Source organism: Aplysia californica, unplaced genomic scaffold (assembly GCF_000002075.1).
Source record: "Aplysia californica isolate F4 #8 unplaced genomic scaffold, AplCal3.0 scaffold00483, whole genome shotgun sequence".
Taxonomy (NCBI): domain Eukaryota; kingdom Metazoa; phylum Mollusca; class Gastropoda; order Aplysiida; family Aplysiidae; genus Aplysia; species Aplysia californica.
In genome coordinates, this window is record NW_004797753.1 from 79,597 (window position 1) to 100,890 (window position 21,294).

General features: G+C 39.7%; 1 protein-coding gene across 4 annotated transcripts in view; it reads right to left on the reverse strand.

Moving 5' to 3' along the window:
- LOC101861149 (neuronal acetylcholine receptor subunit alpha-10) overlaps positions 1–20,993 on the reverse strand; it is a 100,552-nt gene extending 79,559 nt beyond the window's left edge. For 2 of the 4 annotated variants that reach the window (XM_013086587.2, XM_005105639.3), the window contains exon 1: positions 20,545–20,992. In XM_013086587.2, the coding sequence (XP_012942041.1) occupies positions 20,545–20,596 (52 nt within the window). In that variant the 5' untranslated portion in view covers positions 20,597–20,992. Of the gene's footprint in view, positions 1–20,544 lie in introns of all 4 variants that reach the window. The other 2 variants (XM_035971694.1, XM_035971693.1) reach the window with 2 other exon arrangements.
- Between the last annotated feature and the right edge of the window lie 301 nt (positions 20,994–21,294).

Sequence of the window (21,294 nt, forward strand, 5' to 3'; positions counted from 1 at the left end):
AAGGAGACGACGAGACGGAGCAGGTGACGACAGACATAAAACAACATCGTCTTCTCGCGTCTCGTCTGATTTTTTAAGGATAAATTGAAGTGGCGTTGGCTGACAAAGGACTTAGAAATCTGCGCACGAACGGGCCGTCTTACTCATAAATCTTTCATGTTCTCTTTCCCGAGGTGTTCCAACAGACCCGCGTTTGTGGTCTCTTCTCATGAAGCCCGCGGCCAGTTCTGACCAATTACCGGTGGCGCCAATACTGCGACCTTTCCAGGCCGACAAGAGTTATCAATATTTCACTGCCGTAAAGGAGTGAGCCACTACAGGGGACGCTTACCTTTAAGACCTCTGTGTGTCCTGGGTGTCCGAGTTCGGTGACGCTACTAAACAGGGAAGCCTTGTAATTACTTATTAAAATCCGGACCATAAAATCTACTTTCTCCGGCTATTTCCTCCTGCTCTAATAAGCGCAGATTTGGTCGATTCGGAGACAGTTAGCTTGTCCTTGGACCCCTGTTAGGTCTCTTTTAGGAGATAAATTTTTAATCAAGGGCTAGAAACATTTGGCCGAAACATTACAAGTCCTAGCCCCATATGTTCGTATAATATACTTTTCTTCATCAACGCAGATCCGGATGAGGTCACTGCCACCACCAACAGAGCGACACTTACTGTTGGCAAATTACAGGAAACCATCAACCCATAGAAACCCTTATTTGTCGATTGTAACCTGCAGCCACGGTTCCAAGAATGAGATAAAATAATATTATTTGAAAACAAATAGTTAGAGGTGGATGCAATTTGGAGACAATAATTTGGTAAAATGAACCCGTAACTCATAACTCTAGTGTCACGGGGACAGATGCTCGCCACAACACACAGGGATTTTCCCATTTGTTTTTCAAGGCCTGAGGGCACAGCCTTTTCGTAAACAAATTACAACAGTAAGCCCCGCCTCTAAAATAATCAATAATTTGTGTTTAACAAACCCAACAAAAAACAAACACCCTAACCAGTTGAAGACAGAATCATTGCTTACTGTTGCGCATCTCGGCCGCAGCAGGGGAGATATTTGTGTCACGTACAGTGAGGGAAGTCTCTTCCGTGCGGTGTCAAGACCAGCTGAACGGATGGTTCGTTGTTTCTGCTTGTAAATTCTTGGGTTTTTTTTTTCAATGAGTACTGCGAAAATGTAGCTTGTTATTTTTTTCTCTCTGATGAGGTTTTATAAGACATTTGCTCCCTCTCACTCCTACATTCCCTTAAATAAAAAAAACAAACATAATATAGAATCTAAAAAGGGCAATCTCTTTTCTTCACTCATGGACAAAACAAACAGAACAAAGCATGAAACATAAATAAAAGCAAACTCTTATTGAGAGAGAGAGAGAGAGAGAGAGAGAGAGAGAGAGAGAGAGAGAGAGAGAGAGAGAGAGAGAGAGAGAGACAGCGAGAAAAAAAGGAAGGGGGGGGGGGAGGCAGGAGTAGAGACAGAGACAGCCAACATAAAGTCCACAACCTTATACCCAAGTATATCAAACGAACCGAAAGTCATTACTTCAGCGCAAGTGAGACACATTTATATTCTCAAATACCTCTGAAATATTAACCTTTCAAACACAAATAATGCCTCAAAAATGGTTAAAGACGTGTTCTATAGTTACAGGCTGTATTTAAAAAAACCCCCCAAAAGTTGTTTTTTCCCCCTTTTTCTAAAGGCCAAAGTCTTGAATCGTCTTCTTCTATCACCTCCGTTTACTCAGATCACTGATGAGTCCGAGGGAAAACCCGGTCAGGACCAATCAATAAATGCATCTAAATTCAAGAGATCTTGATAGCCCCCAAAGACGACTAAGGTCGGGGACAACCTCAAAAAGAGCGTCGGCTATGATAATTATCTTTGGGTCCAATCCTGAACGCAAATTTGAGGTGACAGAAAATAATAGGAATCTTTAGCTGAACAACAGCAGTTCACATCGTCGGTGGAATGGAAAAACATGGACTATTATTTTTGTATCTCTGATATTAATACAAAGCAACATAAACAGTCATTACATTAGCTCATCTAATACCTAGTTTAACTACAATCATGAAAGGATATGGCTAGAATCCGCCGTGAGGAATTCTCTGTGGATATTATTCTGGCTCTGTACATTTCGGCCAAATCAGCTATATTTGTAAACTGGAGGTGATGCCTCTTGAAAGACTGTATTGGGCTGAGAAGGACTTTAAAATGAATCCTGTTGAATATCTAAACCATAGAGCATTGGGAAGACTGTCAGGCATCTTTGTCTAAACACGACGTTACAGCCAACTTAATCAGATCTCTGCGTATTGTGTAACGAGATATTGTCTCATGCGAAAAAGAAAAAAAAGCAGATTGTAGCGCGTTTGTTAGCCTTGCCTATCTGGAAAAAAAATACTGAACATTGTTTCGTCAGAACTGTCGAGTTTTGAAAGTGAAAGTGATAGCAGGAAACACGAAAAAGACATTAAAACCTTTCTGGTTTCTAGGCGTAAACAGATTCTTGTTTCTAAATTGAAATCGCATCAGATCGTCTGAAAACGAAAGAGATATGGCCCGGCGAGGAGTTTTTCTTCAGGAATCCGTCCAAACTCTCTAGGGATCAGATCTTTTCTCATGGGAGAATTTAACAACTCATATAAATCTCCCATTTTCTCTGTCTGTAGGCATGCATTATTCAAGAACGCATTATTATCTCCCAATGTTTTCCTGCAGATGAAGAAGCACTTGTGTGGCTGTTGTTTCGATTATGTCGAAATGGATTCTCTCCGACATGGCTCGATTTATCGCCTCGTAGATTATTCCATCCCCCTCCCTGAAGCCGAAATCCTCATACTGTGATGAATCTTTAATCTAAATCTGAAGTTAGGGTGAGTCATCGCTGTTTTCAACATATTGTTCGAGGAAGATTGTTATCGTTAACGAGTTTTTTAAGAACAGTTTGCAAATTAGAGCCTCTCACATTTCGACACTTGATTGATTGTTATCTTATCTAGGTTGCTCTGAATCCATGACGAGTTTTTTCGCGTTGGCAGACATGATATCATGTTTGGGTAAGGAGACCAAAGCCCTTCAGGGTGCAGAAGTCCTCCTGAGGACCGAATGGGCAAAATCTCTTCTGAGGGTTAGGGATACAAAAGCATTTTTTCTCTGTCTTTGTGTCTGTCTCTGTCACTGTCTCTTTCTCAATTTCTGTCTCTATTGCTATCCCTGCCATCTCTGCATTTATGTTTCTGTCCCTGTCTGTCACTATCCCCGTCTCTGTTCTGTTTCTATCTCCCTGTCCTGGTCTCTATCTCATTCTCTGACCCTGTCTATCTCTGTCTGTGTTCCAACCTTTGTTTCTGTCCCTGTCTATGTCCCTGTTTATGTCCCCTTCTCTGTCTCTGTCTCTGTCTCTGTCTATCTGTCCTTGTCTCTGTTTGTGTCTCTGTCTCTGATTCTGTCGTTGCCCCAGTCTCTGTCTCTGTCCCTGTCCATGTCTCTGTCCATGGTCCTGTATCTCCGTCCCTGTCTTTTTGACTCTGCCTCTGTTTTTGTCTTTTTTTTTTATTTTAGTAGAGCTTTTACGGCGCTCGCAACTGCATAAGGTCATTTTATGAGCGCCAAGGGGTGAATATTAACAGAGAAGTGCTTACAGAGAATCAGACTTACTCTGCTCATCTCTCTAGCTTCAACAGCACAAAGTCTGCTTCGACTATCAAGGCACCCCGAAAATAGCGGATCACAAGAGTGTGACAAACATACAAAAGAAGTAGAGAAAATGACGATAGTAAGGATTAGGAAAGAAAAAGCAGCATTTCCCTGTTGTAGTTCAGGCACAGTTATGAGCCTGGCATTGTTGGATCTGCCCATTTACAATTCTACTGTGCATTCCCTTTGGGAATGGCCTAAAGACACTTCAGTCAGTGGCACCGCCCCGGGGGGTGCTGTTTATGTTTATATCTCTGCTCCCATCTCTGTATCTCCCTGTCTCTGTACTTTGTTTCTGTCCCTGTCTCTGTCTCTCTCTCTGTCTCTGTCTCTGTCTCTCTCTGTCTCTCTCTCTCTCTCTCTCTCTCTCTCTCTCTCTCTCTCTCTCTCTCTCTCTGTATACATCTATATCTATCTATCTATCTATCTATCTATATATATATACATTATATATGTACATATATAAATATAAATATAAATATTTATATATATATAGAGTATATATATATATATATATATATATATATATATATATATATATATATATATATATATATATATATATATATACATATATATATCCTGCCCCATCCTTTTTCCTACAGACAGTGAATTGGCCAAAAGATATTTGTGGTAACGTCAGGCAGCAACCAAGGATAAGAGACAAAAGTCCAACAACAGAACTCAAAACTTCAGTGGCAGCTCTCCAACCAACGACACCCACAGCAGCAAGAAACAAGCAATAATAGCTGCTATTAGGAGATCTCAGGCTAAAAAATCTAGATAATAAAAACAATAACAACAACAGCAACAGTTCTAACAATACCACAAACCAAGATCATTGACAAACACAGCTGCGACTAAAGAACAAAGAGAAAAAAAAAAAGAAATATCCAGTAACATCTTTGAGTGCAACGTTGAGGTGCCAGAATATTCTAATCGAAGCCAATCCAAAAACCAAGGCCCGCCGAAGAACAAGTGAAAAATTCCCATTAGCAGCAATAACGTTTTTACCAAGTAAGAACTTTTGACTTTCGGTTCGGAAATTATAGATATGTGCACTATGGCGTCATATCAGAAGCGCATCGAGCTCAGACATTGTCGTTATTTGTGTTGTGACGCGATAGAATCAGGCGCATGTCAGTTTTGTGCTGGGGTATATGGAGCTATTTGTATGATCTTAAAGCTTTTGTATTTGTCTTGCTTTTGATTTATATAAATACAAAACATCTATCTAGCTTAGAAATAGAGGTATATGCAATTGAAAGAGGTAAGGGTCGAATGGTGTCAGAAAAAATCTTAGCAAAAAATGGTCGCCAAACTTTGGTGATTACCAAAGATTGAGAGTCTTTGAAAATTAAAAATTTACGATTCTCATGTCTTTACTGAACGTTTTTCCTGTAAAATCAAAACAGGAATGTGTTTTTAAAAGGACTTAGAAAGTGATGAGCCCCCCCCCCCCCAAAAAAAAAGGATATATATTTTTTTGATGCCCAAAGGCTAATTTTGACGAGCGGCTAATTTCACCATGATGCTTCACATTTGTTCAAAACGTCCACATTTCTTGGTATAAACCCTGCACATTATCGTGCAACACACCTCTCTATCATTGAACGTTTTTTTTTCACTCATCATCGATTTTTGGACATCAAAGCTCGCTTATATTTCCCTTGAAGCCCTTAAAAATAGAATAGTCTTGTTTGAGATTTTTCGAAATAAAGGGCCCTGCAACTATACATGGGAAATGGGACAGAAATAGATTGATTATATAATGCATATATAATTATTATCTACCATTTATTTATATATATATTATAATATATACATACACACACACACACACACACACACACACACACACATACACATACTCACACATAGACTATACAATCGGAGTGAAAGGGAGAGATAGATAGATAGACAGATAGACAGATAGATAGATAGATAGATAGATAGATAGATAGATAGATAGATAGATAGATAGATAGATAGATAGATAGATAGATAGATAGATAGATAGATAGATAGATAGAGAGATAGATTAGATATATATAGAGAGAAAGAGAGAGAAAGAGAGGGAGAGAAAGAGAGAGAGAAAGAGAAGGATAGAAAGAGAGAGAGAAACACACACACACAGAGACAGAGAGAAAGAGAGAGAGAGAGAGAGAGACAAAGAGAGAGAGAAAGAAAGAGAGAGAGAGAGAGAAAGAGAGAGAGAGAGAGAGAGAGAGAGAGAGAGAGAGAGAGAGAGAGAGAGAGAGAGAGAGCGAGCTAAGCTCCACCGTCCATACTGCTACTACTCTGTGGTAATGTTCGTGACAGGGGCGCCGGAACCGTCTGGCTGAGCAGAAAATACCCCGAGCGAGAGAGGCGAGATGGCTTTTTCGCCCTTATACAAGTGATGGACCGGTTTTCAAAATATCAGCAAAAGGTGCCGGGTCTTGCAAAAACCCAAAAACCAAACGTCTTTATTTATTTTGTTATTCTTTTGTTGCTTTTCTGGGTTAATAAATAAAAAAAAACAAACAGAAAATGAAACAATTAATACAAAAACAAAACAAATCAAATCAAATAAAACAAAACCCCAAATAAATTGATCTCAAAGAAACCTCTATGGGGAAATGAATTAATAATAACTGGGGGGAACCCAGACTCCTCATCGGCCGCTCAAAATCGTTTCCGACTCCTTTGTTGCTATTTTGTCCGGGTCTACTGAGCGTATGAGGAAAAAGCTGATTACCAAACTGACCAGTACCCGAATTTCTAGTTTTTAATCTAGTTAAGGTTTTACCTCTCTCTGTCTGTTATCTGCCTGTTTGTCTGTCTGTCTGAATGTCTGTCTGAATGTCTGTCTGCCATTTATCGGCACACCTGATAAACGCTTCGCAGTGGGGTGGAGTGATCATGCCTGCAATAGCTCTTGTAGGCCTACACAGTTGCGGGTTGAACCTCAACATAAAACAGAGGAGCAAAGAGCACATTCTGTTTAACGTCCATTTGCCGATCTCTGGAAACAATCAGGAACACGGGCAATTTCTCTTGAATGTGAGCGACATCTTTTACAGGGCCATGTGCAACACTTTGTCTATGTATACAAAGAACTAGAAGTATAACAGAGCACGGTGCAGGAGAATGGTGAAAGGGAGGGAGAGAGAAAGAAAGAAAGAAAGAAAGAAAGAGAGAGAGAGAGAGAGAGAGAGAGAGAGAGAGGAGTGAGCGAGAGACAAATATATTTTTCGCGGGCGGGGGAAAAGGGGGGGGGGGAAGAAATAGGGCGCGCGTTTGTGAAAAAACAATAGACATAGACAGAGAGATAGAAAGAAAAAAAAGAGGCAAGCTGATAGATTTTTTGTTTTTTTGTTGAGTTTTACGGCGCTCGCAACTGCATAATGTCATATGAGCGCGAAGCAGACTATTGAACTTAAAAAAAAATAAATTGAGTTGCACAGAGAAAGAGAGAGAAGAGAAAGAGAGAGAGAGAGAGAGAGAGAGAGAGAGAGAGAGAGAGAGAGAGAGAGAGGGAGAGAGAGAGAGAGATTATTGAATCTAAAAAAACAGTTTGATAACCTGAACCAAAATCCTGCCTATGACTGATTTGACCCTAGAATCAATATCGGAGTGTCAACTACCACAGAACATTGTTTAATAGTTTTTGCTAACAGTACATGTATTTTAAAAATAATTATAATGGCACTGTAGAGCAAATATATATCAAACGATTTGCATGCTTTAAAAATTTTTTCTCAGTGACATTTTCCCGAATTTTCGGGGTCTTGTCCCTACGTAAAACGGAACAAATGTCGATGGCCATGTTGCTGTCTCTGCCTTGATCACGGAAACTAGACTTGCACGCTTCGTTATCCGACTATTCTCCCCCGTCTTGCACTTACTAACAAACTGCCCCAACAGAGAGTGTCTTTGTTCTTCAACAGGGTACGGACATTTGCGCCGGGTTTATAGGTGGTATCCATGATGATGGTATCAAATAATCCTTCACGACATGTGTATATGGATTAATTTTGTTGATATGGACCTGTGAACTATACAAACAATTTACTTTGGGTAAGGCAACAGGTACCGAAACTATTTCTTATGCCTTTTTGTTAAACTTGAAAATTGACGTGAAACCAACAAAGAAATAGGAAATAAGACCAATGACATCCCATGCCCACGCTTCCGCCCCCTAAAAACAGTCTCGATACTTGTAGAACGGATGAGGTCTCTGATGCACGTCAAAAATCACATTACTCTGTACCCACCTATCAGTAATGGAGAATCGATACAAACAGGAAAAAAGGCACAAATGCCCGCTTCGTCTACAGAAAGATCTTGCCCAAGCGAGAATGTACAAATTCTTTTACCGGTTGTCATTACGTTTCCCCAACGGATATCCCTAGTCAAACAGAAGGGGGGGGGGGGGTAGGCGGGAGGGAGTAGATTTGATCACAGGTTACAACTCAAATAGCACAGAACTCGATAATAATAATAATAATAATAATAATAATAATAATAATAATAATAATAATAATAATAATAATAATAATAATAATAATAACAATGATAAAAAAAATGTACCAAACCTTATCTTTAAAGAAAAAGCTGAAAAATTAAGAGGGTGGAGAAATTGTCTCAGGTACATTAGGTTTGATATGTAGGGACACATAATCCTATAAAAGGAAAATAAGCTTTCTTATCATACTCCAGTTTGACACTGATCTGGTTGTCCTCTACCAGTGTTGTCCAACCATCTCTGTTTTTCAAGACCGTCTATCCCCTACATACGTTACCTCGCACCGTCCATCTGTTATACAAGTGCTATCTGTCTCCATATTCCCACAACGTGTTGTTAAGTCTAGACAGGCAGCAATTGACTATCTCAAGTTGAGTTTAATAGCCCCACCAATATCGCAATATCGAAGTGAACAGACAGTCGTCTTTATTGGGGTAGAACAAAGGGGAAAACAAAAATGAATTTGACAGACTATGTGAAAGAATTCTTTATAGATATTGCCATCTATCTTTAGAAGCAGCGAAGTAACTCGTTTCGTGATCTGGATTTATTGCTTGGCAGCACTTTTTGTTTGAACTGAGTTATATTTCAACTTTCAAATGATTTTCCACCATAAGAAAGTCTGCCAATTAAATATCCAATATTGAGTATGTAGTGAACATAACTGACATTTGATGTCGATAAAACTTGGACACAGAAAAAGCAAGAGAAAAAGAGAAAAAGAAAAGAAGAAAATAATACACAATTGAACTCTCTTGTCTTGTCGGTAGACATAAAAATCGTTATATCCTTGGTGTAATTGAATCGTACTCAGTGCCTGCCTGCTACATTGTTACAATGTCCAAAACAATCTCCCCAAATTGTATTACGTTGCAGGATGCAAAAGCCCGTTGAGATTTTGAAAGGTGCATGGGGTGTAAGGTGTCAGAAAAAGAATGTCGATTGTTGTAAAAAGATTTGGGGCAACATTATAATAACAGCCAAGTGAAAAGAAAGAATAAGCAAAGTGAAATATCAAGAAAGGACAAAAGAAAAAGATGAATAAATATTGAGGATGGAAAGAAGAAAAAAGGTTAAACAGAGAGCAAGACGGGATGTAATTAGCTACAGGCTGCAACCACCCCCACCCCCCAATCTCTCTCTCTCTCTCTCTCTGGAGATAGATAGATAGATAGATAGATAGATAGATAGATAGATAGATAGATAGATAGATAAATAGATAGATAGATGTTCATTCACTGGAGGTCAAAATGTATATCATATATACAAAGGGGTTTATATCTGTCTTATGAAGTAATACAGGAGTAGACTTGCTGACAAAGCAAGATGTTATTTTCTTTAGAAGTCTAATAAATGAAAATATTACCTTTTCTATTATTTTAAAATCCAAAACCACCCCCTTTTTCATTCTCACTTTACTCTCGAATCCCTTTGAGTTTTTCGAATCATAAAAGTTCTCTCTTTATTTAACAGCCACTCCACCCTTTCTCTCTTGTACTCTCTCTGTCTCTCTCTCTGTCTCTCTGTCTCTCTCTCTCTCTCTCTGTCTCTCTCTTTCTTTTTTTCTCTCTCTCCTCTTCTTCTCTAATCATACTCACTCTCTTACTTTCTCCCTGCCCTATCTCCTTTTTTCTCTCTCTCTTTCTCTCCCTCTTTTTATTTTAATATATATGTCCCCCTGCTCTCTGTATCTTTAATTTTATATTCTTTGTTGTTTCTTCTGCATCCCATTATATATCTATGACCGCCGTTACTACGGCATCAATCATTTAGGGGCAATCGCCCTTATAGGCTGTCTCTCTCTCTATAGCCCTGCCCCCTTATTTTTGCTTTTGGTTTTTAAACATCAGAGACATTTTTTGTTTCTATTCTGAACACACAGCATTATTTTCTCATCAAGTTTCTCCCTAATAATCAGCTATGGACACAATTTAGTTCACACTTTTCCTCAATTAAAGCACAAGTGCATGCACACACAAACACATTGACACACAGACACGAAGACACACGCACACACACACACACACACACACACACACACACACACACACACACACACACACGCGCGCGCGCTCACACACATACACACATACACTCACACACATACACACACATACACTCACACACATACTCACACTTACACATACGCGCAAACAAACACCTTTGTATCACATTTTAGGAGCAGCTATCGTCAATTAGTCGCATGTGCACAGAAGTGGCAGTCGAAAGCAATACATAGCATGATGGTCTGAGCCCTGAGCTGTAGTTTGCCGTGTGCAGCTAGGGTAATAATAATAGAATAGCATTTATATATTATAATTCGTAGATTCCCGCTCAACAGCAAGCTCTATGCGCTTTACAATCTATATTATTATTACCTTAGCAGACCTGATTGTGTATATATAATATGTGAATGTACACTTATACACTTACACACAATAGGCTCATAATCTGAAGAAATGGAGACTGACTAATAAGAACACCGACATAGATCCTGGAAGTAACATGTGCCAGACACACCAAAGTCCGACCAAGTATTAGAAAGCGTTGGGAGTTTTGTAATGAGTTAGTTGCTCCCCAGAACTGCTCGCTGTGGCCACTTTTTCTATTTGCTTGGTTGGGGGAGGGGATAATCTACTGTGGTCATTCATATACAGAGGTGTCGATTCTTGTCAATTTCAGTTGAGATGCTCAAACGCAAATGTCATCTCCGATACCGTTCAAGAAGCATTAACTCTAAAGTGTTTGTGGTCATGCCTTTGAAATGAGAGAGGGAGAGGCTAAATTAAAACAAGAATATTCACCAGGTGAAAGTTTGATCATAGGTCAGGTGTTACGAGGAAAATAAATTGGAACAATTTAATTTGTTTCACACAAACAACACTACCCAACTAGCAGTAGGCACCTACACCTGAACACAAATAATTACCCTGTACACAAAGTATACAACAGACACAAACATCATTTAGTATGTGAAGGTTGTACACGGGCTTCCAGCATTCCGATGTAATATCTGTTTATTAACATTTCTATTATTTATAAAACGTGTTCTGATTACGAAATAAAACATTTCTATTCCGCTGTAATCAGACTGTGCAGATTGCCCTACATTAGAGGCAGACTATGAACACGGCCCGCTCTCATAATTTGAATAAACACACCGTATTATCCAATATCTATTTGAAAAAGAGCACTGAGCGCAAATACAATTTGCATTGCTTTACAAACACCCTCCGGGGAACCTCGATTCTCCTAGACCACGATACAACACACCTGTCTCTATTCACCACCAGAACAAGAACGGAAATTCCCAAGACGCACGAGGAAGCACGATACAGAAAACTTTCAACATTGGCAATCAGAAAATCTATTTGTGCTGCCAATCATGTATTTCCTAGTTGATGTCTCTTTTCCGAGAGCAATGCACATGGCCTTGTATAATGATTCTCCCGTTTATATCAATATTCGTATATTTTTATGGCACGAAACGGAAACAGTAAAAACTACACTTTAATTAAAGGATCCTGGTCGATGCCGAGGGGAAATTGCCCCTGCATGTTAGGGATTACGGGATAGCTCGGGTCCCCATTTCAGCGAAAATGAACATCTACATGAATCTTAATACGACAGCTCAAAGAAATAAGGGAAATGGTAAGAGTCTCAAAAGACACACCTCAAAAGTGCTAAGATTACGCCGGAGTTACGTTTCCATTGTTGTCCGTATTTATTGAAGTGTAAACAAAATCAAACTAAAGCAAAAACAAAACAAAACAATACACCCCCCCCCTTAACCCCCCCCCCCCCCCCCCACAAAAACCTCCGTCAGCAAAACATATCTAGAAAACGCTCTTATTTCGAAAAGCTCGTTGCAAATTTGTATGAAGAATTTCTTTTTCTGTGTTTGAGGTATCAAAAAATCATATCATATATCTTGAAAACAGAGAGACGTCTGACACAAATTTAAGACACATCAGAGTAAATTACAAATAAAATAACAATGAGCAGAAGCTCACCTGGGAGGCGTATAAAAGCTTAGAGATAATCCAAAAAGCAACAAACATGATGTGATATAATGATCATCTCTTGGTTTGTGCCTTTCCAACATAACCCCGAAGCTATTGCACGTGCATATCACACCCTGAACATAAGGGACGCAATTATTCATTAAGAAGAGGGGAATCAACTTTGTGGGCTCCTATTTCTCTATTCTGATTGCGATCATTCGTTTCGATTGATAGCTCAAATTGTGCTCAAACAACTTTATCCTCTCCAAAAAAAATTATTGTTGATTGAGACGAACGTGCGACGATAATCTTTATGATTCTACGTCTCGATTGACATGATAGCCACGTGTTCGTAGTCAGAAAATCCCTTCGCGCGAGGAAATCGTAGTTTCTGACTGAGACATCCCAACATATCACACATGAATTATTCAATAAAAATAACAATGACAGCTCAGAGAAGTATGAAAATGTTCTGGATCGGCCAAGAACCTTAAATCACGTATGTAAAAAAGGCGCTGCTATTGTGTACATGACGTAATGAAGCCATTTAGAGGAAAGTCACCGTCTGAGGAGGGCGGCTTTTGAATAAATACTGCTTCATTTAAAAACTGCCCTCAGTGCTTATGTGTGGCTTTTCATCTGTTGCTTATGGTTCGTCTGTGCATGGAAATTAATTCCTGGACTCGAAAATAAGAGAAAACATACTATGTAATGCAAGATATTGAGATGTGAGAAGTAGAATATTACGCATCTCTCACGCGAGCTCACATGGAAGGCATGTCGTGGTAAACGAAAGAAGCGACAAGAATGATATAATGCAATATGATTATCATGGGAAGGTTTATGCCTTTCCAACTTAATTTCGTTGCATCTGCACTCAAAAGTTCCAAAGAATGAAGCACAATTCGCCTTCTTTATATCGACGGGAATTCACGTTGTGCTCTTCTATTTCGCTCATGAAATTGAGATGATTTGTTTTGATTGATAGCTCCAAATGAACGTAAACATTTCTGATCGCTTCAAATTGATTGTTGGTTGAGGTGACCTGTTGGACGAACGAACTCCCTTGAACGCTTTGTGCAATATTTATTCAAAAGCTGTTTAGATGTTTGAAGTAAGAAACTGATGAGGCAAGACCAGGATGGCCTAAAGTGTTATTACATTTTGGTGTTATCATGGCTTGTGTGTCCAATGAAGCGTTGAGTTATTCCGAATAATAATAATATAACCTCTGTGGCTGGAGACGTCATAATAACGGACTCGTGATCTCTTTCATTTTCCCCTTTTGTTATTAACTGTTTTATTTAGTCATTGAATTAATTCTTTATTCTAAAAAGGGGGAGGGGAGAGAAAACGACAGAAAGAAAAAGAGAGAATGAGTAAGAGAGACAGTGAGTGAGGGAGACAGATAGACAGACAGATAGATAGATAGATAGATAGATAGATAGATAGATAGAGAGAGAGAGAGAAAGAGAGAGAGAGAGAGAGAGAGAAAGAGAGAGTTGGGTGGAGGGGTGGAGGGGTGGAGGGGTGGAGGGAATTCAGCAAGATTACGCAATTCAAGCATTTTATTTCTTGCGACCTTATAAAACGAACGTATTGTCTCGGAACTATGAAAATTATTGTACAGCAACAGTTTAGGATGCAGCTAAAATCAGTGTGATAATATTAAATGGCACCATTGTGTACCACATTTTGACTACCCTCGTTCTGTATGTTACGAACCCCGAACTAAAGGCCTACACAACTTTATGATAACACTGATAAAACATCATATTAACAATGTAAGCTTGCAATACCCCTTTCGGCGAAGACAAGCTACATCATATGTAAAATAAAACAAACTAATAAATATTCAGTTTTTCTTGTTTTTTAGGTCAAAAATAGTATTAGTCAATTTTGTAATTCCGACAGATTCACTTGTATGCTCCAGATGAAAAAAACCCAACAACTTTGGAGGATTAATACATCATTTGAATATCTGAATCAAGCCAGTAGATACGTACTATAGTTTTGGTAATTTCTTTTCCTTTCCAGGTTGAATAACCCACATACACACACACGCGCTCACACACACAGACAGACACACACAGATACACAAAAACACACACACATAATAATATATGCACACACAAACACATATATACACGCATAAACTCTCTCTCTCTCTCTCTCTCTCTCTCTCTCTCTCTCTCTCTCTCTCTCTCTCTCTCTCTCTCTTATAGACACACAGATTATGCATTTACACAGAGCCATTGTCAAAGTCACCAAATATTTTAATTTCGCGGATTAATTTTTTGGTTAAAACGTATTCGTTATTAGTTCTTTTCAGAAAATTACTCTTTTAAAATGCTATCCTAATGGCGGTCATGATGAAATGAAATTCGAGATTTAGTATCAATGTCATGATATACCCTTTGGCTTATAATTCCAAGCAAATTGGAAGCTCAAGAAAGGCTAAACATATATGCATCGCAAATCCCCTTTTGTTCTTCATCATTTTTCAAATACTCAAATATTCCTACCATAATATACAATGATCTTATTAAAGTCGCCACATTTGAAAAAGAAATAGCCCCCAAGGCCATGTGGACGAAAAGTTATTTATAATTATTAGAGGGTTGAAATCCAGAGAATTTCTAACAGTCGGCCAGATCTGCCTAAAAATGGAAAGAGAAAATATTGTTTTGTTGACATCAACATCGAAAAATTAAAATTAATATTGTAAAAAAATGTCGCGGTTCTATCTTTACAAGATCTCGGAAGTGGGAATTATGGACTAGATCTAGTCCATCTCAGACTGTTTCTTCTCAAAATGGACTCGGCTGATTTCCACTGTAGCTGTAGGAAAGATATTGAGAATGGTAGCCTATGGGTGGTTTGCCTGCACCATGACTGTTGTCTTTCTGTTTCGTCTCCCCCCCCCCCTCTCTCTCTCCTCTCTCTCTCTCTCACTCACTCTCTCTATCTCGTCTTTCTTTCTCTTTTTTTCTTTCTCACTCATCCTCCTCTACCTCTCTCCTCTTTAACTTGCTTTCTCTCTTTGTCTCCCACACTATCTCAATCTCTCTATATCTCTCTTCCTTTCCATATTTCTTTCTTTCTGTCTCTCCCTCTTGAAGACTTTCATTTTTTTTTAGCCTAGTGTGTGTTTACGGTATTTTCGTGGGTACCCGGTTGTACATGTGAATGCGTGAGCATAACTTGTGGGTTCATATGCGCACGCACATCGGTGTGAATGAAAAACATCAGTTAAAACTGTATAAATATGTGATCCACTCTTCCCTCCCGATAACCTCCGGTAATAACAACAATCTCTCTTTGTCTTCCCCCATTTTCAATTTCTATTTGTCCCTTTTCGTGTCTTCGCCAAACAAAATCGCGTGCACATTTTGCCATAACCGCTGTTTACTTCTTCCTGGTGCTCTCTTTTCAATATTACATCCGTGTCATTACTTTTTTCAAGCTTTTGTGTACTCTTGTTGACTATAAATTTAGAAACCATCATAATTTTAGATGTTTTACTGCTTTATGTTAGTTTGCCAAATGGAAGTGCGATGAAATGAAACACTCTACTCCCCCCCCCCTCGCAAAAAGCAAAATATATTTAAAAAAAAAATTTTTTTTAATGATTAAAACCCAAAACATCTCTACCCTTGAACAAATTACAACAAGTGGAACAACAACTACGACACGTGACAGACAAACAGAAACAACAGACGAAAGGAAGAGATACAAGACCTACCAGTGGCACCCTCCAACCTCTTGTATTTTTCCCACTTGATACACATGGGTAATTTGGTAAGCAAACGTTTAAAAGAAAAACGAACTGAGATGAGAGAGGAACAATGCAAGAAATGAATAAAATATATTCAAAAAGCAAAAGGTTATACAAATATAGGCTGAACGCTAAAAAAAACCCCAAACAACCAACAACATAAAGAATAAACGCAATGCACCATTGGACGATACCGACGGCAACAAAATATAAGTCGAAGAGGCCGGAATGCTCTGGGAAGAAAGAGTGAGGGGAGAAAAAGAGAGAGCGACAGTGAGAGAGAGAGAGAGAGAGAAAGAAAGAGAGAGAGAGAGAGAGAGAGAGAGAGAGCGACAGTGAGAGAGAGAAAGAGAGAGAGAGCGAGTGACAGGGAGAGAGAGAGAGCGAGCGACAGGGAGGGAGAGAGAGAGAGAGAGAGAGAGAGAGAGAGAGAGAGAGAGAGAGAGAGAGAGAGAGAGAGAGAAGAGGGGGGATGGGGGGGAGGTGGAGGGGAAGTGGAATGTTTTTCTTGAGAGGGGTTATGAGTGTGCACATCTGAAACACATACCAGTTTGCGCATTCACTTTCATTGTTGGTATTGTAACTGCTGCTATTGAAGTTCAGAGCAACACGCTTTTGTTTCGCTTACAGTCAACTCAAATTTGTCTCATGGCAAAATGAGAGAAAGAGAACAACTATGAGCAAATCGTACAGTTGGAGAACATTCTCCTCTACTAACAACGAAAGTTCAAAATTGCTCCTCCAGGGATTCGTAATATCCACACAATAAGTAGTCTAGCAAGTTACTAGCAACGTACCAACTGAGCCATAGGTGGTGGAATCACAAAATGGGTTTGCTTTGTAGTACAAAAATCTTGAACTCGTAACATGGACCTCACCCGGCTCGACTGTATAACGTCTACACAGGAAAAAGCAGTTGATACAGCTATAATTTTTGTCCTTGCTTCTCTTGATTAGTTGTTTATTTTGTTTAGTTTTGTCAGAACAATTAGATTGGAAAGAATCGTGGTCACACATTTAGAACACCCGTACAATGAAACGACAGTGGCAGCAGCAGTTTACGAGACTTCGTGAACTTATTTTAGTGTCATGGCATTTTGACTACAATATGCGCATGACATTATTTTGTCCTGGACGCACAAGTCTTCCGTGGCCAGAGTAAAACGACCGGGTAGAAGTGCGTGTAGTGTTGGACACAATCCGTGTGGGATGGAGTCCCTCGGGGACACACAGAATATCCTCACGATGTCGCTGCTTTACTCGGACTTGCCTTTGAGCGCACACTAAACTGCGGACACCAATGACCCCTGATCGAATTCCAGATCAAGCAGGGAGTTTTCGCGACTTTGTGCAGTTTCGGAAGCGTTGTGTCGAAGATGGATCTTAAATCGAACGTACCCCGTTTGAGAAATTGTTCCTGTTTGTTGAGACTATACTAGATCAAACTACACGTACCAGTTTTATTTCTTCACAGAGGGGGAAAATCAGGGAAGGGGAGGGGGGGGGGGCGGATGGTGCGTTGGAAAAGTTTCCGGTATGTTTATTTACTTGTGTATTATGAAACGAACAGATGAAGAGCGGAATAATGTATATACGTATAGATCATGGCATCCAGTCTTCGTAGTAGCAATCATTTTTGTAACCCCTAAAATCGCTGATTTAACGTTTTGTTGTTTAGCTGGGTCGACATTAAGCTTTAAGTTTAAAAATGCCATGATGTTCAGAGCAGTTTGATCTTCTGATGCTTAGAGTAGGTTACCCACACCAAGTACTTAAGGTGTTTTATACATTAAAAAACATAACAAACTTCAAAATGAAACACCAGAAGGCAAGCTGACAGGGATGAGCCCAGTAGCTAGACTGAGATTTCTATGGATTGACAAATCAAGAGTCAAGGACAGACAGCACAAACTTTGAAGCTGTGCATCAGAGTGTCTATGAAGCTAACATACCCCAGTACAGCGTTGCTGGCAATACTTTCTAGCTGGTAATTTTTAAAGAAGATTTAAAACTGCGATTGCAATACTTTGTCAATCGAAAAAAAAGTTGTTCTCGGGCATTCTGTGCCAGCAATGTCTGTTATGTCACCTTGGAGGTGATATGATTAACACATTCAGGTATTTGCTGTGACATACAGAATAAATAAAAACGTGCTCACTCTTCCACAATCAAAACCCCTGCCGTCCAGCATGCTCCGACACGTACAAACTGATTCGAAAAGCTAATATTTTTTGTGAATAACTTTTGATTCCATTTGCTTTGAGCATTTACATTTTAAACAATATGACAGTTCTGATTAGTTTTTTTCGAGCACTATTTAACCAACGTTATAGATTGGGGAAAAAAGTACTTCTCCCCGGCACGGATGGCGTTTTTCTGCCTGTGTGTCTGAGGTTAAAAATAAACATCACAGTTCAGAAATATTTCATTGTAGTTTTTATTCTACTTTATTTGGTTCAACAATGCAACATCTCATTTTGATTTTTTTTTTGATCATACGAAAAATGGAAATTTCCAAAGCCGAGAAATGGAAAGCCAGGTAGAATGAGACCCCCCACCCTCCTCCCCAAAAAAGAAAACAAAACAACTTCCTCTTGTACCTATACAATATAAAATATGACGACGTAATACGAGACAAGTGTTTTACATTTAAACTTCACCTACTCATAAACGAAAAAAAGACAAAAAACAACAACCCACAAACAAAAACAAAAAACAAAACAAAAACAAAAGACAACAAGAAACCTCCCTCAAAGACATGCAGATTAGGTCCTACCACTTATGTGTGCTTCTATTCCGGTTTGAATTATACGTCTAAAGAAAATCTACATACATTTTTGCAATAAAACATCGCTGTGATGTTTAAAGTATAACAGCGCCCTTTTACTTTAAAATATGAAATCTCTAGATAGATAGATAGATAGATAGATAGATAGATAGATAGATAGATAGATAGATAGATAAATAGATAGATAGATAGAGATAGATAGATAGATAGATATTTCAAGATTATTTTATTAATTTGGACGTTGGCCCATATATCCACACATTATAACAAATGACTCGCCAAATACATAATGAGAGAGAGAGAGAGAGAGAGAGAGAGAGAGAGAGAGAGAGAGAGAGAAAGAGAGAGAGAGTGAGAGAGATAGAGAGAGAGAGGGAGAGAGAGAGAGAGAGAGAGAGAGAGAGAGAGAGAGAGAGAGAGAGAGAGAGAGAGAGAGAGAGAGAGAGAGGTTGCAAGCGCACGAGGGTTGGGGGTGGGGTGGGGGGTGGGGGTGGGGCTGATACAAAGCGTGTAAAAGAGCGTTGATGTAAATGTAACACTCAATTAAAATTTATTGAACCCTGTGGCGTTAGTAGCCCGCAGATCGAGGCCAGTACAACGTACGGGACACCCACTGAGTCAGTACGGAAGTTAGAAAAGAAAAATAGACTACTTTCATTATACATTGAACCTCCGTCTTGGTGCTGTTCAAGTTTACCCCAGCGACAAAAGGACACAAAAGAGAAGGGGAAGAAAAAGCTGCAAAGGGCAAAAGAAATATCGATAAGAATATTGATAGGTACATAGACGAATCAATCAGTCGATAAGTAAATCGATACAATTAAACACAAAGTAAGGAGGTGGTAGGCGGTGGTGTTCTGGACATCTTAGTTTAAGAAGTGGAGTCATACAAGTCAACGCTAGATCTTCGAACATTTATTAGTGTGCGCTTGCGTCTCTGTATTTTGTGTTTGTGTGGGTGTGTGTGGAAAAGGGGGGTTCGGGTTTCTTTCTCCCAGCTCCTTTTCCACTCTTATTTTAATCGTGTGCGAGCGTGATTATCATGTGCATTTGTGTAATTGCCAAAGGGGAAAATGAAAAGAAAAGAAAACAAAGAAACAAGAAACAAAATCTAAAACTAAACAAAAAGCAACAAAACCCAGAGCAAAAAGAAACACACACAAAAAAAAGGGGAGGAGATCAAACCGAGAAATACAGACACATTGTTTGAAATACCAGTATTACTACATAACTGTTTAAACCGCATCTTAATCGCCTAAAAACCCTTCAGGCCTCCATTTACCTTCGAAAAAGTGATGATTTCTATATTTTGTTTTACTTAAAATCCGTTAAAAATACTATTGTTGTGTAAAGCTAAAAACATCTGAGAGCTTCGTTTTGTTCGATGCGCACTTTTTCCGTTTCATGACAAGATTAACAGTCTTAGTCCAAACACAAATCGCACCAAGTTAAATAAAGTTACATTTTGGAGGGTTTTTTGTGACTTTATGTGTGTGTGTGTGTGTGTGTGTGTGTGTGTGTGTGTGTGTGTGTGTGGCCGGGGGGGGGGGGGACTATGAGTGTGCGCGTGCGTTGGCGTGCGTGCTTGATTCTGTGAGAATGATTGTAGCGCTGAAATGAAGAATGAAAGATGTGGGGAGGGGGCAACAAAAGTGGATTTCTTTCTTTTTAAAATTTTTTAAAAAAGAGATTCTCATAGATGCATAATGTTGATACGGAGAGAGCAGTCGAAATTTTCAACAATAGACTCACATTCCACAAGTGTGGCAATAGCAGAAAGCACGACAAGCTCCAGATACCTCATCGTCAGTGGAACCCACACACAGAAGACAGGTCAGTGTGTTAGTAAATCGGCTGACTGATCTTTTAGGGTTAGAGAAATATACGGGTATCTCCAAAAAAGTTTCTCTGCCTTGCCAACTTGAAAGCGCGCTCACACTCACGCACCGCAAGCACACACGCCCGCACACACGAAGTCCAACTACTTACGTCCTATCCAGGAGGACAGGAGAAATAAACTTAGCCACACGCGCATTTAGTGACGTCGAGAGAGCTCCCAAAGAAGGAATGCGTAGTATTTCCAGTTTCATTGAGGGTTGTTGCGATCTGGTCGTGTAGCGAGCGCGAGACACGAGCCAGGAGGTCCCCGTATTGCCACCCTGTTATGATGGAGCCGACTGCGGGATGGTGTGATGAGATGGCGCCCCGCCGGCCACAAGCCCACGTCTCTTGCGGGGAATTTCGTTTCGCGACCGGTGGGAGAAAACAAGGCTCGGTGAATGTTTTTAGAGCAGCCGGGCGCGGGTTGGGGCACTGACTGCTTTGTGGGACAAAGGGAAGAGGAAGGGGTGTGTGGGGCGGGGGGGGGTAAGTTGTGTAGGTGGTGGCGGTGGAGTTGATAGGTAGAAATTACGTAGTTACTGACCACAGAGAGAGAGAGAGAGAGAGAGAGAGAGAGAGAGAGAGAGAGAGAGAGAGAGGGGGAGGAGAGAGAGGGGGGGG